Source organism: Chiloscyllium punctatum, chromosome 3 (assembly GCF_047496795.1).
Source record: "Chiloscyllium punctatum isolate Juve2018m chromosome 3, sChiPun1.3, whole genome shotgun sequence".
In the NCBI taxonomy this organism is placed as follows: Eukaryota; Metazoa; Chordata; class Chondrichthyes; order Orectolobiformes; family Hemiscylliidae; genus Chiloscyllium; species Chiloscyllium punctatum.
In genome coordinates, this window is record NC_092741.1 from 5877529 (window position 1) to 5902166 (window position 24638).

General features: G+C 47.6%; 1 protein-coding gene across 1 annotated transcript in view; it reads right to left on the bottom strand.

Annotated features, from left to right (window-relative positions):
* Window positions 1-230: 230 nt before the first annotated feature.
* Window positions 231-24638, bottom strand: part of LOC140455324 (protein yippee-like 5) — a 30940-nt gene continuing 6532 nt past the window's right edge. The window contains exons 2-3 of the mRNA XM_072550105.1: window positions 1082-1255; window positions 231-981 (exon numbers count right to left, since the gene is read on the bottom strand). Coding sequence (XP_072406206.1) covers window positions 757-981; window positions 1082-1222 — 366 coding nt within the window. The 5' untranslated portion in view covers window positions 1223-1255 and the 3' untranslated portion in view covers window positions 231-756. The remainder of the gene's footprint in view (window positions 982-1081; window positions 1256-24638) is intronic.

Sequence of the window (24638 nt, forward strand, 5' to 3'; positions counted from 1 at the left end):
GAGAAACTCAGTGGGATCCGTCTGTGGAGGGGAGACATATAGGATCTGGATAGAGATTGGGGGGGCGGCGGTGTGCCTTATGGGATCCTGATTTGAGGTGGTTGGGGGGAACCCAGCAGGATCCTGATTGGGGTGGGGGAGGTGGGGGGCCCAGCAGGATCCTGTTTGGGGTGGTGGTGGGTGGGGGACCTAGCAGGATTCTGATTGGGGTGGGGGTGGGTGGGGGACCCAGCAGGATCCTGTTTGGGGTGGGGGGGGAGCCCAGTAGAATCCTGATTGGGGTTGATGGGGGAAGGTGGGGAGCAGTGGATCCCAAGAAGCAGCCTCCAATGTGAGAAGCTGGCCCCTGCCAGCAGCAGCAGCACAGTCTCAGTGCAGTAGGAACCCACTCCTTTCACAATCTTCGCTGTTAAACCACTCCCTTCGAGATACACACAGCAAGACCGACAGGCAGAGGGGAGCTGATCCTCTGCATCAACAAACAGCAAAGAAAAATACTTTTAAAAAAAAAAATTAAATAAAAGCTAAGCATCGCTGAAGGTTTTCCGCTACAGGGAACTAGATACTGGGAGTTAAAAGCACTGTCTGGAAATAGAGATATTTTACGTCTCTCAATTTACAACACAACGCTTGACTCAATGCTAAAGTGACACTGTACACGACAGAGTGAGAGAGAGAAAAATTACTTCCTTTTAAAATAAAAAGTATTCTTTCTTTCAGAAACAGAATAGTAAGTATGAATGAAGAAGGTCATTCTCAGGAGGTGTCAGAGGGGACATGTTCTTCAAAGCCCTCACTTTCACGGACTAAAGCTCGTTCCAGAATCACTCGGCCCTCTTTGTACCGCTGACTGTCTTCGGTCGCAAACTCGTAGATCCAGCCCAGCTTACTGTTGCAATTCTTGCAGCTCACGTCCCTGACCATGTGTCGCCCAGTTAGCATCACTCGGTCCTGTACTTCACTGTATTGTAGATTCACCACCTGAGCAAGAGACACAGTGTTTAGTCTCACCTACAGCCCACAGATCCTTCACATAGACACGAGACTGAGATCAGCATGACTGGCTGCTCCAACAGCTCACCTTGTTAAAGAGGAAAGCTCTTCCTGTCGCCCCTGTGAAGCGTGTGGAGATTAGTTCTGAGCGGTTTGTCAGGATGGTGTCACAGTTTGCACAGGAGAACAGTCGGGTGCCTCCGATATGATCAAGGAAAATTCGGCCCATGATTCCTAGTTGTGGAATGGCCTCAGACTGGATCTAGGGAAAAGAGGTTAGCAAATACATAATACAACAGGCAGAGTCAGTGTGGCTTCATGAAGGGGCACTTATACCTGACACATTTACAGGAGTTCTTTCAGCAAGCAACATATGCAATAGGGAAAAGGGGAAATGTGGATGTAATAAACAGCAAACTTTGTATTAACCTGCATCTACTGAACCAGCAAAAAGGATATACCTCAAAAACTGCAAACTTTACTTATTATTCTGTTTAACTATTATAGTTTTTAAATTTATTTACCTCAATGTAAATATATGTATTGTTTAATCAAATAACCACACAAAATATCAACAGTTGATTCAAGTTGAAATCAATTTCCCCCCAGATACCGTCATGTCCAGGTAGTCAGTTGTGGGTGTAAGTTTTATTTCAGGCAAAGTTGCATTATTATTCAAGCGATTTATGCTGTAAATCCAGTAAAAGAGTGATAGATATACCCCTGCATTACATTTCTATGACTCAGTGTGTCTGTCTCTTGCTCAGGTCCAGTGAAGTACAGGACCGGGCGACACATGGTTCGAGGCATGAGCTGCAAGAACTGCAACAGTAGTCATAGAGATGTACCATGATCATCTGGAAACAGGGGCCAGACACGAGAAAGTTTGCTGCTTTGAGACTTTCATAAGGCATGCAATAAGGTAATACTCAGAGGGGTAGTTAATAAGGTGATGGAGATCGTACATTAGGATGGACAGAGGATGGGATTCTGGATCAGTGGGGCTGGAAAAGCACAGCAAGTCAGGCAGCATCCGAGGAGCAGGAAAATCGACGTTTCAGGCAAAAACCCTTCATCAGGAATAAAGGCAGAGAGCCTGAAGGGTGGAGAGATAAGCTAGAGGAGTGTGGGGGTGGGGAGAAAGTAGCATAGAGTACAATGGGTGAGTGGGGGAGGGGATGAAGGTGATAGGTCAAGGAGGAGGGTGGGGGAAGGTAGCAAAGTGTACAATAGGTGAGTGGGGGAGGGGATGAAGGGGAGGAGAGGTGGTGTGGATAGGTGGAAAAGAAGATAGGCAAGTAGGACAAGTCCGGACAAGTCATGGGGACAGTAACTGAGCTGGAAGTTTGAAACTAGGGTGGGGTAAAGTGGGGGGTGGGGTAAAGTGGGGGAAGGGGAAATGAGGAAGCTGTTGAAGTCCACATTGATGCCCTGGGGTTGAAGTGTTCCGAGGCGGAAGATGAGGCGTTCTTCCTCCAGGCGTCTGGTAGTGAGGGAGCGGCGGTGAAGGAGGCCCAGGACCTCCATGTCCTCGGCAGAGTGGGAGGGGGAGTTGAAATGTTGGGCCACGGGGCGGTTTGGTTGATTGGTGCGGGTGTCCCAGAGATGTTCCCTAAAGCGCTCTGCGAGGAGGCGCCCAGTCTCCCCAATGTAGAGGAGACCTCATCGGGAGCAATGGATACAATAAATGATATTAGTGGATGTGCAGGTAAAACTTTGATGGATGTGGAAGGCTCCTTTAGGGCCTTGGATAGAGGTGAGGGAGGAGGTGTGGGCACAGGTTTTACAGTTCCTGCGGTGGCAGGGGAAAGTGCCAGGATGGGAGGGTGGGTTGTAGGGGGGGCGTGGACCTGACCAGGTAGACACGGAGGGAACGGTCTTTGCGGAAGGTGGGGAGGGAAATATCTCCCTGGTGATGGGGTCTGTTTGGAGGTGGCGGAAATGTCGGTGGATGATTTGGTTTATGCGAAGGTTGGTAGGGTGGAAGGTGAGCTTGGACTAACTAACAGAGGGTTGGGATAAGGGAGGCCCGCTCAGGAATGGCAGTCGGTAACTAAAGGAATCAGGTCCTGGGACCACAATTATTGACAACACACTCTGTTCTGCTATTACACTATTTCTTCAACTCAAATGGGCTTTTATGTAATTGAAGAATTTAGACAGTCATTTGCAGGATGTGAATGTTTCTAAGCTGTATTGGCTATAACACAATTCCGGCCCCATTAGATTAAAGGGCATGGCTGTTGCATGATTTTATAATAATGAGATTGCACGAGAACTAGACTATCGCGATATAGAGTCGTAGAGTCACAGACGTACAGCACAGAAACAGACCCTTCGGTCCAACCCAATCTAGTCCCACCTGCCAGCACCCGGCCCATATCCCTCCAAACCCTTCCTGTCCATATACCCATCCAGATGCCTTTTAAATGTTGCAGTTGTACCAGCCACCACCACATCCTCTGGCAGCTCATTCCATACATGTACCACCCTCTGTGTGAAAAAGTTGCCCCTTAGGTCTCTTTTATATCTTTCCCCTCTCACCCTAAACCTATGCCCTCTCGTTCTGGACTCCCCCACCCCAGAGAAAAGACTTTGTCTATTTACCCTATCCATGCCCCTCATAATTTTGTAAACCTCTATAAGGTCACCCCTCAGCCTCTGATGCTCCAGGGAAAACAGCCCCAGCCTGTTCAGCCTCTCCCTGTAGCTCAGATCCTCCAACCCTGGCAACATCCTTGTAAATCTTTTCTGAACCCTTTCAAGTTTCACAATATCTTTCCGATAGGAAGGCGACCAGAACTGCACGCAATATTCCAATAGTGGCCTAACCAATATCCTGTACAGCCACAACATGACCTCCCAACTCCTGTACTCAATACTCTGACCAATAAAGGAAAGCAGACCAAACGCCTTCTTCACTATCCTATCTACCTGCGACTCCACTTTCAAGGAGCTATGAACCTGCACTCCAAGGTCTCTTTGTTCAGCAACACTCCCCAGGACCTTACCATTAAGTGTATAATTCCTGCTAAGATTTGCTTTCCCAAAATGCAGCACCTCGCATTTATCTGAATTAAACTCCATCTGCCACTTCTCAGCCCATTGGCCCATCTGGTCCAGATCATGTTGTAATCTGAGGTAACCCAATTCGCTTTGTTGTGGGAGGGAAGGCGGGGGGGGGGGGGGGGGGGGGGGGGGGGGGGAGGTGTGGGAGAAGGGGAAGATGGAGCTCCAATCTAGCAAAAACCTCAGCCGTCCCGTAAGCTCAACTCTGACTAAGTAAAAAGAGAAACAAAAGACTTCTCTGACCACATCAGTTCCCATCACACCAAGTAAATAACACTGTCAGTGTGTCAGTGCAGAGTGTAACCAACACAGACCCAACACTGGGAGGGTCATTCAGGAAATACTGAGTTACTTGCTGCTAGCCACAGCCATACACACTAATACACACTCGAGAAAACAGCTGCTGGCATGTGGCCAGCCTGGGCCTGCTCCGCTCAGAGACGCTGGAGAGGGAAGATTAACAAGGAGCCTCTCAGACTGGAGGCCAGACAGCCTGAAAACAAGCTAATCCAATCCTCAGCAAACAGTAACCAACCCATCCACACCCAATGGCGATAAAGAGAAATTACTCAAAACCAAAATAATGTATAGAAGGAGACAGGAGACAGAGGAGATGGAATGAGAGAGAGAGAGAGAGAGAGAGAGAGAGTGTGGTGGCTGGGTGGAGAGACAGGAGCCAAGTGAGACAGAGAGAGAGAGAGAGAGAGAGAGAGACAGACAGACTGAGAGCGAGAGAGCGAGAGGTTTGAATATAGATAAATCACCCAGACTGGATATATATCTATATATAGGCAAAAGATACACATACACCCCAGAGTTCTGAAGGAGATAGCCAAGGAAATTGAAGAGGCACTGGTGATCTTTCAGAAACCCCAGAGAACTAGAAAATGATTAATAGAACACCCCTGTTTAAGACAGGAGGGAGGCAGAAGATAGGAAACTGTAGGCCAGTTGGGCCTGACTTTGGTGGTTGGTAAGATTTTAGTGCTCATTATTAAGCATGTGATTGCAGAGAACTTGGAAATGCAGGGTAAAATAGGGCTGATTCAGGATGGCTTCGTCAAGGGAAGATGATGCCTGACAAATCTGTTAGAAATCTTTGAGAAAATAATCAGCAAGTTAGCTGAAGGAGAACCAGTGGGTGTGATTGGATTTCCAGAAGGCTTTTAACAAGGTGCCACACATAAGACTATGAAATAAGATAAGAGCCCATGGTGTTACAGGGAAGGTACTGGTACGAAGAGAAGATTGGCCAACTGGCTGAAGGCAGAGGAGGGTACAGGCATCTTTTTCAGGATGGCAGCCAGTGATGAGTGGAGTTCTGCAGGGGTCAGAGCTGGGAGTATACCTATTCACATTGTACAATCTCAATCTAGAACGGAGGGCACTGTCGCTATATTTGCAGATGTCACAACGATAGGACAACGATGGTAAGCTAAGGGACTCTTGGAGAATGGAGGTGGTTATGAATTTAGTCAAAAGGAAAAAGCTAAAATTGGACAGGACACGTGAGGAATCTAAGGAAAGCAGGAAAGATCTCAAGCAGGGAATTAGGAGGGCAAGGAGAGGCAATGAAATGACCTTGGTAAGTCGGGTTAGAGAGAAACCCAAGGTATTCTACAGAGACATTAAAAACAAGAGGATAACAAGGGAGAAGGTAAGACCACTCCAGGATAAAGGAGGGTACTAGTGCTTGGAGGCAGAGGATGTGGGTGCGATCCTAAATGAGTACTTTGTGTCAGTATTCACCCAGGGGAAGGATATGGAGGGTGGTGAGATTTGTGTGGAGCATGTTAATATAGGAGGGCATTCTGAGATGATGAAAGAGGTGGTGCTGGGTGCTTGAAGAGCGTTAAGATGGATAAATCCCCAAGGCCCAATGGTATCTACTCCAGGTTACAGAGAGAGGCAAGAGGGGAGATTGCTGGGGCCTCGACTAAGATCTGTGTATCCTCGCTATGCAATGGAGGGATACCGGAGGACTAGTGAGTAACTAATGTTGTTCCTCTGTTCAAGAAGGGAAATAGGGATAATCCAGGAAACTATAGACCCGGGAGTCTCACATCGGTGGTTGGGAAGCTATTGGAGAGAATTCTTAGGGATAGGATTTACGTGTATTTGGACAAGCATGACCTAGTTCGGGCCAGTCAGCATGGCTCTGTGTGGGTTAGGTCACGGATTACTAACGTGATTGAATCTTTTGAGGAGGTGATGAAGGTGATCGATGAAGATAGAGCAGTGGATGTTGCCCACGTGGATTTTCGTGGGTGGCACAGTGGTTAGCACTGCTGCCTCACAGCGCCAGAGACCTGGGTTCAATTCCCGCCTCAGGTGACTCTCTGTGTGGAGTTTGCACATTCTCCCTGTGTCTGCGTGGGTTTCCTCCGGGTGCTCCGGTTTCCTCCCACAATCCAAAAAGGTGCAGGTTAGGTGAATTGACCACGCTAAATTGCCCGTAGTGTTAGGTGAAGGGGTAGGTGTAGGAGAATGGGTCTGGGTGGGTTACGCTTCGGCGGGTCGGTGTGGACTTGTTGGGCTGAAGGGCCTGTTTCCACACTGTAAGTAATCTAATCTAAGGCTTTCGACAAGGTCCCTCATGGTCGGCTCATCCAGAAGATTAAGATTCACAGGATCGACAGTGACTTGACTGTTTGGATTCAGAATTGGCTTGCCCTGGGAAGGCAGAGGGTAGTGGGGGAAGGGTGTTTTTCAGGCTGGGGGGGTCCTGCAGGGATCAGTACTGGACCCTCTGCTGTTTGTGAGTTGTATAAATGACCTGGATGGAAATGTAGACGGGTGGGTTAGTAAGTTTGTAGGTGATACAAAGATCAGGAGGAGTTGGAGATAGTGTCAAAGGATACAGTGGGATAGAGATCAGTTGCAGATATGGGCAGAGAAATGGCAGATGGAGTTTAATCTGGGGATGTGTGAGGTGGCGCACTTTGGGAGATCAAATGTTTAGGAAATGTATTCAGTTAATGGCAGGACCCTGAACAGCTTTGATGTACAGAGGGATCTTGGGGTTCCAGTCCCTAGCTCCCTGAAAGTGGCCACGCAGGTAGACAGGGTGATAAAGAAGGCATATAACACGCTTGCCTTTGTTGGTTGGGGAATTGAGGACAAGACTCAGGGTGTCATCTTGCAGCTTTATAAAACTTTGGGTAGGCCACACAGAGTATTGTATTCAATGCTGGTCGCCACATTACAGGGGGGACATGGAGACTTTGAAGAGGTTTACCAGAATGCCCCCTCGATTAAAGTGTATGAGCCATAAGGAGAGGCTAGAAAAACTCAAGGCTGTTTTCTCTGGAATAGTGGAGGCTGAGGGGAGATTTGATAGAAGCCTACAAAATTATGAGATGCAGACATAACGTTGATGGTCAGAATCTTTTTCCCCAGAGTTGAAATCTCTAAAACTAGGGGGCATGCATTTAAGGTGAGAGGGGCAAGTTCAAAGGGGATGGGAGGGACAAGTTTTTGACACAGTGTGGTTGGAGACTGGAATTTGCTGCCAGGGGTGGTGGTGGAGGCAGATAAGATTGGGACATTTAAGGGGCTTTTAGATAAACACATGAATATGCAAGGAATGAAGGGATATGGACCAAGGGCAGGCAGAAGGGATTAATTAAATTTGATGTCATCTTTGGCACAACATGGTGGGCCAGAGATCCCTTCCTGTACTGTACAGTTCTACAATGGGTGTTGAGGCAATGGGAAGGCTACAAAAGGATAGGCAAGTGGGCAAAGAAGTGGCAGATGGGATACACTGTGGGAAAATGTGAGGTTATACACTTTGACAGGAAGAACAGAGGTGTAGACTGTTGTCTACATTTTTAAAAGCTTCAGAAATCTGAAGCTAAAAAGGACTTAGGAGTCTTAGTTCATGATTTTCTTTATGTTAACACAGAAGGTAAATGCAAAATCAGCATTCATTTTAAGAGAGCGAGAATCCAGCACAGGAACAGGCCATTCGGCCCTCCAAGCCTGCACTGACACATCTTGCCCTTCCGTACTAGATCGGTTTTCATTTACAGGATCTGTATTCTGTTCTTCCCTTCCTATTCATGGTTTTGTCCAGGTGTTCCTTGAGTGCTGCTGTTGTGTCTGTTTCCATCCATCCACCACCCCCAACCCCCCACCCCCCCCCCCCCCCCCCACCCCCCCAGCGGCAGCACGTCCAGGCACTCACCACCCTCTGTGTGAAAAACCTGCCTCGCACATCTCTTTTAGACATCCCACCACACACCTTGTATCTATGTCCCCTAGGAATTGACCCTTCCACCCTCATATTTTCCACTCTATCCATGCCATTCACAATCTTATAAATTCCTATCAAGTCACCCCTCAACCTCCTGCGTTCCAGTGAAAACAAACCCACTTTATCCAGCCTTTCTTCCCAGCTAAAATCCCCCATACTAGACAACATCCTGGTAAATCCTGTTCTGTATCCTCTCCAAAGCATCCCCATCCTTCTGGTAAGATGGTGACCCGAACTGTGTGCAATATTTGAAGTGTGGCCTAACTGAAGATCTATAAAGCTGCAGCACAACTTGTCTATCCTTAGACTCACTGCCCCTTTCCAATGAAGGTAAGCGTGCCATAAGCCTCTGTGGACCTGCACACCCAGATCCCTCTGCATATCAATATGTTTAAGGGTTCTGTACAATTGAATTGACCTTCCAAAATGCATCACCTCACATTTTTCTGGATTAAACTCCATTTGCCATTTTTTTGCCCATGCCTCCAACTGATCTATATCCTGCTGTATCCTCTGACAATCCTCCTCACCATCCACAACTCCACCAATCTTTGAATTATCTGCAACCTCACGAGTTAGATCAGCCACGTTTTCCTCCAAATAACTTATGTCAACCACAAACAGTAGAGGTCCCAGCACTGATCCTTGTGGAACATCACTAGTCACAGCCCTCAATTCTAAAAAACACCCCTTCCACCGCTACCCCCTGTTCTGCTGAGGCTGTATCAGGCTCTGATCAGCCTATATTTGGAATATTGAGAGCAGTTTGGATGCCATATAGAACATTACAGCGCAGTACAGGCCCTTCAGCCCTTGATGTTGCGCTGACCTGTGGAATCCATCTGAAGCCTACGTATGCTACACTATTCATTTTTCATTTATATGCCTATCCAATGACCATTCAAATGCCCTTAAAGTTGGCGAGTCTACTACTGTTGCAGGCAATGTGTTCCATACCCCTACCACTCTCTGAGTAAAGAAACTCCCTCTGACATCAGTCCTATATCTATCACCCCTCAATTTAAAACTATGGCCCCTCGGGCTAGCCATCACCATCCGAGGGAAAAGGCCCTCACTGTGCACCCTATCTAACTCTCTGACATATCTCAATTAAGTCACCTCTCAACCTTCTTCTCTCTAATGAAGACAGCCTCAAGTCCCTCAGCCTTTCCTCCAAATCTATGAAGGGCTTATGCCCAAAACAGCAATTCTCCTGCTTCTCGGATGCTGCCTGACCTGCTGTGCTTTTCCAGCACCATACTCTGTTGTTCCCTCCATACCAGGCAAGATCCTAGTAAATCTCCTCTGAATCCATTCCAAAGCTTCCACATCCTTCCTATAATGCGGTGACCAGAACTGCATGCAATACTCCAAGTGCGACCGCACCAGAGTTTTGTGCAGCTGCAGAATGACCTCATGGCTCCGAAACCCAAACTAATAAAAACTAATGTACCGTACACCTTCTTAACAGCCCTATCAACCTAGGTGGCAACTTTCAGGGATCTTTGTACACAGACACCAAGATCCCTCTGCTCACCTACACTACCAAAAATCTTACATTTAACCCAGTACTCTGCATTCCTGTTACACCTTCCAAAGTGAATCACCTCACATTTTTCTGCATTAAACTCCATTTGCCACTTCTCAGCCCAGCTTTGCAGCTTATCTATGTCTCTCTGTAACCTACAACATCCTTCCGCACTGTCCACAACCGTACCAACCTTAGTATCATCTGCAAATTTACTAACCCATACTTTTAGACAATAGGTGCAGGAGTAGGCCATTCTGCACCACCATTCAATATGATCATGGCTGATCATTCCCAATCAGTATCCTGTTCCTGCCTTATCTCCATAACCCTTGATTCCCCTATCCTTGAGAGCTCTATCCAACTCTTTCTTAAATGAATCCAGAGACTGGGCCTCCACTGCCCTCTAGGGCAGAGCATTCCACACAGCCACCACTCTCTGGGTGAAGAAGTTTCTCCTCATCTCTGTCCTAAATGGTCTACCCCGTAGTTTTAAGCTGTGTCCTCTGGTTCGGGACACACCCATCAGCGGAAACATGTTTCCTGCCTCCAGAGTGCCCACTCCTTTAATAGTCTTATACATCTCAATCAGTTCCCCTCTCAGGCTTCTAAACTCAAGGGTATACAAGCCCAGTTGCTCCAATCTTTCAACATAAGATAGTCCCACCATTCCAGGAACTGACGAAGTGAACCTACGCTGCATTCCCTATAGCCAGAATGTCTTTCCTCAAATTTGGAGACCAGAACTGCACACAATATTCCAGGTGTGGTCTCACCAGGGCCCTGTACAGCTGCAGAAGAACCTCTTTGCTTCTATACTCAATCCCTCTTGTTATGAAGGCCAGCGTGCTATTAGCCTTCTTCACTACCTGCTATACCTGCATGCTTACCTTCATTGACTGGTGTACAAGAACACCCAGATCTCTCTGTACTGCCCCTTTACCTAAATTGATTCTATTTAGGTAGTTAATCTGCCTTCCTGTTCTTGCCACCAAAGTGGATAACTATACATTTATCCACATTAAACTGCATCTGCCATGCATCTGACCACTCACCTAACTTGTCCAGGTCACCCTGTAATCTCCTAACATCCTCATCACATTTCACCTTGCCACCCAGCTTAGTATCATCAGCAAATTTGCTAATGTTATTACTAATACCATCTTCTATATCATGAATATATATTGTAAAAAGGTGCGGTCCCAGCACTGATCCCTGTGGTACCCCACTGGTCACTGCCTGCCATTCTGAAATGGAGTCGTTTATCACTACTCTTTGTCTCCTGTCAGCCAACCAACTTTCAATCCAAGTTAGTACTTTGCGCCCAATACCATGCGCCCTAATTTTGCTCACTAACCTCAGATGTGGGACTTTATCAAAAGCTTTCTGAAAGTCCAGGTACACCACATCCACTGGATCTCACTCGTCCATCTTCAGAGTTACATCCTCAAAAAATTCCAGAAGATTAGTTAAGCATGATTTCCCCTTCATAAATCCATGCTGACTCTGACCTATCCTGGTACTATTATCCAGATGTGTCGTAATTTCATCCTTTATAATAGACTCCAGCATCTTTCCCATCACTGAGGTCAGACTAACTGGTCTATAATTTCCTGCTTTCTCTCTCCCACCTTTCTTAAAAAGTGGTACAACATTAGCCACCCTCCAATCCTCAGGAACTATCCCGAATCTATCGAACTCCGGAAAATAATCACCAATGCATCCACGATTTCTCGAGCCACCTCCTTCAGTACCCTGGGATGTAGACCATCAGGCCCTGGGGACTTATCAACCTTCAGACCTAACAGTCTCTCCAACGCCAATTCCTGGCAAATATAAATTCCCTTCAGTTCAGGTCCTTCAGCCAATGTTATCTCAGGGAGATTGCTTGTGTCTTCCCCAGTGAACACAGATCTGAAGTACCAATTCAATTCTTCTGCCATTTCTTTGTTTCCCGTAATCTCTTCCCCTGTTTCTGTCTTCAAGGGCCCAATTTTACACTCTCATCCAGGACATTAATGGGTTGGTGATGTCATTTCCTGTTCTTTTTCTCAGGGGGTGGTTGATCAGGTCTAACTCAATGTGTTTGTTGATAGAGTTCCGGTTAGAATGCCATGATTCTAGGAGTTCTCGGGCACGTCTCTGTTTGGCTTGTCCTAGGGTGGATGTGTTGTCCCAGTCGAAGTAGTGCCCTTCCTCATCTGTATGTAAGGATTAGTGAGACATGACCCTCTCTCACTAATATTCTTACAGACACACAAAAGAATTCCTAGAATCATGGCAACACCATAAGACATAGGAGTGGAACTAAGTCCATTCGGCCCATTGAGTCCACTCCGCCATTCAATCATGGCTGATGGGCATTTCAACTCCACTTAGCCGTATTCTCCCCGCAGCCCTTAATTCCTTGTGACATCAAGAATTTATCAATTGAGTTAGACCCCATCTACCACCCCCTGAGAAAAAGCACAGGAAATGATATCAGCACAGGAAATGACTTAACCAACCCAAAGAAACCCAAACATATAAATAGAAAGCAGGAATCATCAGCAGCGCTTCGTCCAGAGGCTCACTGAAGATGTTACTTAGTATGGTGACAAAACGTTTGAAAATGACCCTTCCAGCTCAGCGAGCAAACCTACATCCAGAACTTACCGAATACTGAGACACTTGTTTAGAGTGGATATGGAGAAGATGTTTCCACTAGTGAGGGGGGCTAGGACCTGAAGGCACAGCCTCAGAATGAAGGAATGACCCTTTAGGATGGAGATGAGGGGAAATTTCTTCAGCTAGAGCGGGGGGAATCCGTGGGACTCATTGCTGCAGAGGGCTGTGGAGGCCAAGTCACTGAGTTTATTTAAGACATTTAGATATATTCTTGATTAGTAAAGGGTTCAAGGGTTACAGGGGAAAAGCTAGAGAATGTGGTTGAGAAACATAGTCCAATGGCAGAGCAGACTAGATAGTGCAAATGGTCTAATTCTGCTCCTATATCTTATAGTTATGATCTTAATTAAATTCACGTAGTATTCTGAACAAATAAATTAATAAACCCTTAAATAGATGTTAAATGGATCTGATCTTATAGACATTACAGAAGATCCCCACAGAAACATTAGCCAAAGCACAACAGAATTTAGCATCCTGTTGGAGAGAGAGGATCTTGGATTCAAAACAATTCCACTCAGCTTAAATAAAGGTAATCACTAAGGAATGAGGGCAGAGCTTGTGGAACAATAGCAGACACTTAAGTAAATAAGTTGTGATTCACAGCAAAGGTACAGATCATTTGGTATAACGGTGGATCTTGTCAATGCCAATTGGCTATAATGCGACTGACAAATTGTGGACGCTATCTGGGTATCGCAAATTTTCGACTGAACGGGTATAGTGATCGTCTACAGCGTGATTTTCTAAAGCACGAGGTTACAGAGGAACGCAACTGTTGTATTAGAGCAGAACAAGCTGTACATTCCAGTGAGGAAGGAGGATCATAGGAAGGAGATAAGCCAACCATGGTTACCAGGGAAGTTAAGGATCGCATCAGGTTGGGAAAAAAACATACAAAGTAGCTTAGATTGGTGGCAAGTCAGAGTAATGGGAAAGTTTTAAAAGCCAACAAAAGATGGCCAAAAAAATGAAGCGAGAAAATAAACATTGAAGGTAAACTAACAAGAAATATAAACACAGTCAGATCATCTTCCAATACATCGAAAGGAAGAGAGAAACCAAAGTGACCATAGACCCCTTCGAGAATGAGGCTGGGGAAATAATCAAGAGGAACCAGGAAATGGCAGAGGAGTTAAATAAATACTTTTGCATCAGTCTGCATTGTAGAAGACTCAAATAGCATTCCAAACTTACTAAATATCCACAGGGCAAAAAGTGTTTGGGGAAGGGAGAAGAGAGAAAACAATAGAATCGTTAACTCGAGAGTTAAAGTACAAGGGAAATCAATTAAGCTAAATGCTGATGAGAACTGGAACATTGGCAGTATAATATCCTTATTTACAAGGGAGGGGAGGGGAGAGGAGAGGAGGAGGAGTCAAAATACCAGTAGCTTGGGTCTGTTATTTGGAAAATGTTGGAGTCTACTTTAAGGGATGTAACAGCACAGCATTGTGAAATACAATCTATACAGCTCGCTCTTTTTGAATCCTAAAATGTAGACCACTGGGTCCTTCATTAGATTTTGGCCCTTGGGATATGCAGCATTTTTTAAATCCCTCTGTGTTAAGCACCCTACTTTTCTCAATCTCTTTAGACAACTCTGTCTCTCTGGGTTGTAAATTTGTCTTCTACTGTCTCCTGGGACATTTCTTCATTCTCCAGAATTTCTCATGTCTCTGCCTTGAAGGGACCAACATTTACTTTACCTGCGTTTTAGATACTTGCAAAGCTCGGATTGTTTTTTTATAATCCTAGCTGGTTAACTCATTTTTTATTCCCTTTATCAACCTTTGCTAGCCCTTTGCTGTTTCCACACAGTTTCGACCCTCAGGCTTGCCAATCTCCTTTGCAATATCATATTATAAAATGGTCTTTGTCTAATCTAGTAAAAACAGATCCTTCTCAGTGAGCTTTTTGATTATTTTTGCAATGTATTTTTGTTGAACATTTTTCATGTTTCTGTATTTACTGTCACACCTTTTAGAATATTTACACAGTCAGTGATTCCTATGAACAGCTCATGTTCAAAATGTTAACTCTCCCGCTCCTCAGATGCCTCCTGACCTGCTGGGCTTTTCCAGCACCACACTCTGACAATTCAGCACAGCCAGGTCCTCCTGCATACTTAAGGAAATGGCTTTGTTTCAATTGAAAACACTCTTGAGTGGAGTACATACTTTCAAACATATATAAAAGCATAGACACAAGGAGCAGCAGAAGGCCATTTGGCCCTTCGAGCCTGCTCCTTCAATAGGATCATGGCTGATCATCCAACACTACCTTGTTCCAGCTTTTTTTGCAGAGCCTCTAGCCCTAAGAACTTTATCTTACACCTTCTCAAAATTATTCAATATTTTGGCCACATTGCTTTTTGTTTCAGAGAATTCCACAGGCTCATCACTCTCCAGGTGAAGATATCTCTCCTCACCTCAGTCCTAAAAGGCCTAGCCTATATCCTTAACTATCCCCCTGCCCTGTCATCGAGAGCATTGTTCCTGTGTTTACCCTGCCTCGTCCTAACTGATCCAGTCTCTCTCCATCCATCAGCCCTGCCCTCCCAGGAATCAGTCTGGTAACCCTTCGCTGCCCTCCCTCCATCACCTGAACATCCTTCCTCAGGTAAGGAGACCAAACCTGTCCACAATACTCCAGGTGTGGTCTCCCCAAGGCCCTGTATAATTGCAGCAAGACCTCCCTGCTCCTGGACTCGAATCCTCTCCCTATAAAGGCCCACATCCCCTTTCCCTTCCTCACTGCCTGCTGTACCTGCACGCTTACTTTCAGAGACTGGGGTACAAGGACACCCAGGTGCCATTGCCCCTGCCCCTTTCCCAATCTGTCCCCATTCAGATCATCATCTGCCTTCCTGACCCTCCCCCCCAACCCCTCACATTTATCCACATTATCCTGTATCTCCCATGTATTTCCCCACTCCCTCAGCCTGTCCAAATCCCACTGAGACATCTCTGCATGTTCCTCACAGCTCACTCTCCCACCCAGCTTTGTGCTGTCTGTAAACCTGCAGAGATTATGGAAATCAATTGTCAATAAATGCTATTTCTGAGTGGATCTTTTACAACATTAATAATTAATCATGCCTTGTTGCAAAATGCTAGATCTAAAAGTTTTTAATAGCAACCTAGTTGGTGCAACAACATATGGCTCCACAGAAATATGCTGTAAACTCGCCTTCCACACCATCTTTCCTATTCTGACTCAGTTGGTCAAAATAGCCCATTGAGAAGGTGGGGGTGAGCTGCCTTCTTGAACTGCTGCTGAGGGTTGATCCACATTGCCCTTAGAGAGGGAACTCCAGAATGTTGACACCAACAGTGAAAGAACGGCAGTATATTTCTAAGTGAGGATGGGGAGGGGCTTGGAGGGGAACTTGCAGTGGGTGGGGTTCCCATGTATCTGCTGCCCTTGTCCTTCTAGGTGGAAGTGGTCGTGTGTTTGAAGGTGCTGTCTGAGGATCTTTAGGAATTTCTGCAGTGCATCTTGTAGATGGTAAATTGTGCTGTGACTGAGCATTGGAGATGAAGGGAGTGGATGGTTATGGATGTGGTGCCAATCAAGCAGCTGCTTTGTCCTGGATGGTGTTGAGCTTCTTGAGTGTTGTTGGAGCTGCCCCCATCCAGGGCAAGTGGGGAGTATTCCCTCCAACTCCTGACTTGTACCTTGTAGATGGTGGACAGGCTTTGGGGAGTCAGGAGGGGAGTTACTCACCGCAGTATTCCCAGCCTCTGACCTGCTCTTGTAGCCACTGTGTTTATGGGGTGAGTCAGGTTGGCTTTCTGGTCAATGTTAGGAGAAAGTGAGGACAGCAGATGCTGGAGATCAGAGCAGAAAATGTGTTGCTGGAAAAGTGCAGCAGGTCAGGCAGCATCGACGTTTCGGCATGAGCCCTTCTTCAGGAATGAGGAAAGTGTGTCCAGCAGGCTAAGATAAAAGGTAGGGAGGAGGGACTTGGGGGAGGGGCGTTGGGAATGCGACAGGTGGAGGGAGGTCAAGGTGAGGGTGATAGGCCGGAGTGGGGTGGGGGCAGAGAGGTCAGGAAGAAGATTGCAGGTTAGGAAGGTGGTGCTGAGTTCGAGGGTTGGGACTGAGACAAGGTGGGGGGAGGGGAAATGAGGAAACTGGAGAAATCTGAGTTCATCCCTTGTGGTTGGAGGGTTCCTAGGCGGAAGATGAGGTGCTCTTCCTCCAACCGTCATGTTGCTATGGTCTGGCGATGGAGGAGTCCAAGGACCTGCATGTCCTTGGTGGAGTGGGAGGGGGAGTTGAAGTGTTGAGCCACGGGGTGGTTGGTCCGGGTGTCCCAGAGGTGTTCTCTGAAACGTTCCGTAAGTAGGCGGCCTGTCTCCCCAATATAGAGGAGGCCACATCGGGTGCAGCAGATGCAGGAAATGATGTGTGTGGAGGTGCAGGTGAATTTGTGGCAGATCCCTTGGGGCCTTGGAGGGAAGTAAGGGGGGAGGTGTGGGTGCAAGTTTTGCATTTCTTATGGTTGCAGGGGAAGGTGCCGGGAGTGGAGGTTGGGTTGGTGGGGGGTGTGGACCTGACGAGGGAGTCACGGAGGGAGTGGTCTTTTCGGAACGCTGATAGGGGAGGGGAGGGAAATATATCCCTAGTGGTGGGGTCCGTTTGGAAGTGGCGGAAATGACGACGGATGATATGATGTATGTGGAGATTGGTGGGGTGGTAGGTGAGGTCATTTCTGGTCAATACTAACAGTCAGAATGTTGATTCTGGGGGAATTCAGTGATGGTAATGTAAATGAATACCAAGTGGGCAATGGCTGCATTCTCTCTGGTTGGAGATGGTCATAACCTGGCACTTTGTAGCTTGTCCAACTTCCTATCAGAATTGGTACTTGGAACTTCAGACATTTCTTCTGAAAAAGATATGGATGGAGCTCTCCAGAAGCCAACATTTTGATTTAGACTTACTACATAGCCATCGACAGTAAATAGACAATAGGTGCAGGAGTAGGCCATTCTGCCCTTTGAGCCTGCACCACCATTCAATATGATCATGACTGATCATTCCCAATCAGTATCCTATTCCTGCCTTATCCCCATAACCCTTGACTCCACTATCTTTAAGAGCTCTATCCAATTCTTTGTTAAATGAATCCAGAGACTGGGCCTCCACTGCCCTCTGGGGCAGAGCATTCCACACAGCCACCACTCTCTGGGTGAAGAAGTTTCTCCTCATCTCTGTCCTAAATGGTCTACCCTGTATTTTTAAGCTGTGTCCTCTGGTTCGGCACTCACCCATCAGCGGAAACATGTTTCCTGCCGCCAGTGTGTCCAATCCTTTAATAATCTTATATGTCTCAATCAGATCCCCTCTCAGTCTTCTAAACTCAAGGGTATACAAGCCCAGTCGCTCCAGTCTTTCAGTGTAAGGTAGTCCTGCCATTCCAGGAACTGACCTTGTGAACCTACGCTGCACTCCCTCAATAGCCAGAATGTCTTTCCTCAAATTTGGAGACCAGAACTGCATACAATACCCCAGGTGTGGTCTCACCAGGGCCCTGTACAGCTGCAGAAGAACCTCTTTGCTACTATACTCAATCCCTCTTGTTATGAAGGCCAGCATGCTATTAGCCTTCTTCACTACCTGCTATACCTGCATGCTTACCTTCATTGACTGGTGTACAAGAACACCCAGATCTCTCTGTACTGCCCCTTTACCTAAATTGATTCTATTTAGGTAGTTAATCTGCCTTCCTGTTCTTGCCACAAAAGTGGATAACCATACATTTATCCACATTAAACTGCATCTGCCATGCATCTGACCACTCACCTAACTTGTCCAGGTCACCCTGTAATCTCCTAACATCCTCATCACATTTCACCCTGCCACCCAGCTTAGTATCATCAGCAAATTTGCTAATGTTATTGCTAACACCATCTTCTATATCATGAATATATATTGTAAAAAGGTGCGGTCCTAGTACTGATCCCTGCGGTACCCCACTGGTCACTGCCTGCCATTCTGAAATGGAGTCGTTTATCACTACTCTTTGTCTCCTGTCAGCCAACCAACTTTCAATCCAAGTTAGTACTTTGCCCCCAATACCATGCGCCCTAATTTTGCTCACTAACCTCCGATGTGGGACTTTATCAAAAGCTTTCTGAAAGCCCAGGTACACTACATCCACTGGATCTCCCTCGTCCATCTTCAGAGTTACATCCTCAAAAGATTCCAGAAGATTAGTCAAACATGACTTCCCCTTCATAAATCCATGCTGACTCTGACCTATCCTGTTACTACTATCCAGATGTGTCATAATTTCATCCTTTATAATAACCTCCAGCATCTTTCCCACCACTGAGGTCAGACTAACTGGTCTATAATTTCCTGCTTTCTCTCTCCCACCTTTCTTAAAAAGTGGTACAACATTGGTCACCCTCCAATCCGCAGGAACTGATCCCGAATCTATCGAACTCTGGAAAATAATCACCAATGCATCCACGATTTCTCGAGCCACCTCCTTCAGTACCCTGGGATGTAGACCATCAGGCCCTGGGGACTTATCAACCTTCAGACCTAACAGTCTCTCCAACGCCAATTCCTGGCAAATATAAATTCCCTTCAGTTCAGGTCCTTCAGCCAATGTTACCTCAGGGAGATTGCTTGTGTCTTCCCCAGTGAACACAGATCTGAAGTACCAATTCAATTCTTCTGCTATTTCTTTGTTCCCCATAGTATATTCCCCTGTTTCTGTCTTCAAGGGCCCAATTTTCATCTTAACCATTTTTTTGCCTTTCACATACCTAAAAAAGCTTTTACTATCCTCCTTTATATTCTTGGCCAGTTTACCTTCGTACCTCATTTTTTCTCTGCGTATTTCCTTCTTAGTAATCCTCTGTTGTTCTTTAAAAGCTTCCCAGTCCACCATTTTCCCACTTACCTTTGCTATGTTATACTTTTTCTCTTTTAACTTTAAATGTTTCTTAACTTTCCTCGTCAGCCACGGCCAGCCATGCCTCCTCCCAGGATCTTTCTTCCTTTTTGGAATGAACTGATCCTGCAACTGCTGCATTATACCAGAAATATCCGCCATTGTTCCTCAACTGTCATCCCTGCTAAGGTATTGGACCATTGAACTTTGGCCAGCTCCTAGCTCCATAGTTCCCTTTATTCAACTGAAATATTGTCACTTCCGATTGAAGGGTACTGCTGTCAGGTGCCTGGATTGGCTGAGCTGGTCAAACCACCCTGAGTTTGGCAAGATTCACCTGATGCTGAAGGCAATCTACACAAAGTCAGCATTTTTCACAGAACAAGCTGAAGGACAAGGAGACATTTTCAGCCTTCTCCAACTATGGTCACACAACATCGAAGAACACAGGGCAATCTCCAGCCGAGAAAGCAGAGGGACAACCAACAAAGAACGATCGATTGTTGACCCAACATGGAAGGTGAACAGTCAAAGAAAGCTGGTGAAGAGCAAGAGGGACCTGGAAAAGAACACTGAGCAAATATAAGGTGATAATGAGAAGTGCTGCACGAGAAAGTCATGAGAATGTACAGACTTAAACAACAGGGAAGCAGCTGGAAACGTACACTCCTCCAGGATGCTGTACAAGATTGTACAGGAACTGATCCAAACAATGAGTATCCAAGCTGATCCCAAACTGCAGCTCGGATAACAGCATGCTTTGACTAAGCAAGGTGAGTGGGAGATTGTCAAGCTACCCAACCCTGATTTCAAAAGGGAGAGAATAACAGCTGTCAGACTAGAACAAAGTGCCAGAGCTAGGTCTGAAGAAACAGCAAGAACCTGATAAACAAGACATTCCATTGAGCAGTTCAAACATGACAAGAAATCTGTGACAGAACTGCTCAACAAGCTCTGGACAGCAGAGGACACCCTGGATGTGACTGCAGAGATGTTAATTGTTAATCTGCTGAAGAAAGGCACCAGCACGGACAGCAATAACAGGAAGGAGAAAAAGATCTGGGGGTGTTAGTCAGCAAGGTGCTGTCCAACAAGGGGGAAGCAGACCAAAACTTTGGCATACTTCCTGAGGGCACAGCACAGCACACTTTATGTTCAGTGTCAGATTGCTTCCCACCACTTCAAATCACTGGGACATCTCCACATCCCACAGTCACTCTCGTACACTCCTGTACCCCACAGTCACGCTGGGACATCTCCACATCCTACAGTCACTCTCGTACACTCCTGTACCCCACAGTCATGCTGGGACATCTCCACATCCCACAGTCACACTGGGACATCTCCACATCCCACAGTCACACTGGGACATCTCCACATCCCACAGTCACTCTCGTACACTCCTGTACCCCACAGTCACGCTGGGACATCTCCACATCCCACAGTCACTCTCGTACACTCCTGTACCCCACAGTCATGCTGGGACATCTCCACATCCCACAGTCACACTGGGACATCTCCACATCCCACAGTCACACTGGGACATCTCCACATCCCACAGTCACTCTCGTACACTCCTGTACCCCACAGTCACGCTGGGACATCTCCACATCCCACAGTCACTCTCGTACACTCCTGTGCCCCACAGTCACGCTGGGACATCTCCACATCCCACAGTCACTCTCGTACACTCCCGTACCCCACAGTCACGCTGGGACGTCTCCACATCCCACAGTCACACTGGGACATCTCCACATCCCACAGTCACACTGGGACATCTCCACTTCCTACAGTCACTCTCGCACCCCACAGTCATGCTGGGACATCTCCACATCCCATAGTCACTCTCGTACACTCCTGTACACCACAGTCACGCTGGGACATCTCCACATCCTACAGTCACTCTCGCACCCCACAGTCACGCTGGGATATCTCCACATCCTACAGTCACTCTCGCACCCCACAGTCACGCTGGGACATCTCCACATCCTACAGTCACTCTCGAACACTCCCGTACCCCACAGTCACACTGGGACATCTCCACATCCTACAGTCACTCTCGCACCCCACAGTCACACTGGGACATCTCCACATCCTACAGTCACTCTCGCACCCCACAGTCACACTGGGACATCTCCACATCCTACAGTCACTCTCGTACACTCCCGTACCCCACAGTCACACTGGGACATCTCCACATCCTACGGTCACTCCTGTACCCCAGAGTCACACTGGGACATCTCCACATCCTACAGTCACTCTCGTACCCCACAGTCACGCGGGGACATCTCCACATCCTACAGTCACTCTCGTACACTCCCGTACCCCACAGTCACACTGGGACATCTCCACATCCTACGGTCACTCCTGTACCCCAGAGTCACACTGGGACATCTCCACATCCTACAGTCACTCTCGTACCCCACAGTCACGCGGGGACATCTCCACATCCTACAGTCACTCTCGTACACTCCCGTACCCCACAGTCACGCTGGGACATCTCCACATCCTACAGTCACTTTCGTCCCCCACAGTCACACTGGGACATCTCCACATCCCACAGTCACTCACGTACACTCCTGTGCCCCACAGTCACACTGGGACATCTCCACATCCCACAGTCACTCTCGTACACTCCTGTGCCCCACAGTCACACTGGGACATCTCCACATCCCACAGTCACTCTCGTACACTCCTGTACCCCACAGTCACACTGGGACATCTCCACATCCCACAGTCACACTGGGACATCTCCACTTCCTACAGTCACACTGGGACATCTCCACTTCCTACAGTCACTCTCGTACACTCCTGTGCCCCACAGTCACACTGGGACATCTCCACATCCCACAGTCACTCTCGTACACTCCTGTACCCCACAGTCACACTGGGACATCTCCACATCCCACAGTCACACTGGGACATCTCCACTTCCTACAGTCACTCTCGCACCCCACAGTCACGCTGGGACATCTCCACATCCCACAGTCACTCTCGTACATTCCTGTACCCCACAGTCACGCTGGGACATCTCCACATCCCACAGTCACTCTCGTACACTCCTGTGCCCCACAGTCGCACTGGGACATCTCCACATCCTACAGTCACTCTCGCACCCCACAGTCACGCTGGGACATCTCCACATCCCACAGTCACTCGCGTACACTCCTGTGCCCCACAGTCGCACTGGGACATCTCCACATCCCACAGTCACTCTCGTACACTCCTGTGCCCCACAGTCGCACTGGGACATCTCCACATCCTACAGTCACTCTCGTACCCCACAGTCACGCTGGGACACCTCCACATCTTACAGTCACTCTCGCACCCCACAGTCACGCTGGGACATCTCCACATCCCACAGTCACTCGCGTACACTCCTGTGCCCCACAGTCGCACTGGGACATCTCCACATCCTACAGTCACTCTCGCACCCCACAGTCACGCTGGGACATCTCCACATCCCACAGTCACTCTCGTACACTCCTGTACCCCACAGTCACGCTGGGACATCTCCACATCCCACAGTCACTCTCGTACACTCCTGTGCCCCACAGTCGCACTGGGACATCTCCACATCCTACAGTCACTCTCGCACCCCACAGTCACGCTGGGACATCTCCACATCCCACAGTCACTCTCGTACACTCCTGTACCCCACAGTCACGCTGGGACATCTCCACATCCCACAGTCACTCTCGTACACTCCTGTGCCCCACAGTCGCACTGGGACATCTCCACATCCTACAGTCACTCTCGTACCCCACAGTCACACTGGGACATCTCCACATCCTACAGTCACTCTCGTACCCCACAGTCACACTGGGACACCTCCACATCTTACAGTCACTCTCGCACCCCACAGTCACGCTGGGACATCTACACATCCCACTGTCACTCTCGTACCACACAGTCATGCTGGGACATCTCCACATCCTACAGTCACGCTGGGATATCTCCACATCCCACAGTCACTCTCGTACACTCCTGTACCCCACAGTCACACTGGGACATCTCAACATCCTACAGTCACTCTCGTACACTCCTGTACCCTACAGTCACGCTGGGATATCTCCACATCCTACAGTCACTCTCGTACACTCCTGTACCCCACAGTCACGCTGGGAAATCTCCACATCCCACAGTCACTCTCGTATACTCCTGTACCCCACAGTCACACTGGGACATCTCAACATCCTACAGTCACTCTCGTACCCCACAGTCACACTGGGATATCTCCACATCCTACGGTCACTCCTGTACCCCACAGTCACACTGGGACATCTCCACATCCTACAGTCACTCTCGTACACTCCTGTACCCCACAGTCACGCTGGGACATCTCCACATCCTACAGTCACTCTCGTATACTCCTGTACCCCACAGTCACACTGGGACTTCTCCACATCCTACAGTCACTCTCGTACCCCACAGTCACACTGGGACATCTCCACATCCTACGGTCACTCCTGTACCCCACAGTCACACTGGGACATCTCCACAACCTACGGTCAATCCCGTACCCCACAGTCACACTGGGACATCTCCACATCCTACAGTCACTCTCGTACACTCCTGTACCCCACAGTCACGCTGGGACATCTCCACATCCCACAGTCACTCTCGCACCCCACAGTCACGCTGGGATATCTCCACATCCCACAGTCAGTCTTGCACCGCACACTCACTCTGGAACGCTCCCAGAATAATGGTGTAAGCAGAGTTGTTGAATATTTTTAAGGTAGAGGTAGCAAGACTGGGGACAAGCTTGGCATGAAAGGTTACCAATGTAGGTGGGCATGTGGATTACTGGTAAGATTCACGTGTACCTTTGGATGCTGGGTCTGGCTTGAGAGCCTTTTCATGTTTTCCTGAATTCTTTCCAATGGGATTTAGGTGTTCTGGCATTGCCGGCCTTTGGTATCCATTCCTAACTGTCCTTGAAGTGAATTTCAGAGGGTCAATAAAAGATAACCATAGGTCTGTTGATCTAGAGACAGATGGAGGCCAGTTCAGGTAAGGTTAGTTGTGAAAATGTCAGTGAACTAGAGGGCTTTCTTGTCAGAGTTAAGAGTTTCAGGTTTAGGATTAATGAGATGGGTTTGTTGAGATGGATTGATTGACTGCAGGTAAACAACTCCAGGGCCGGGTGGGAATGAAAGGATGGTTCCTGTGGGGTTGGTACCTTGTTCCCAGCCTGGGCTGTG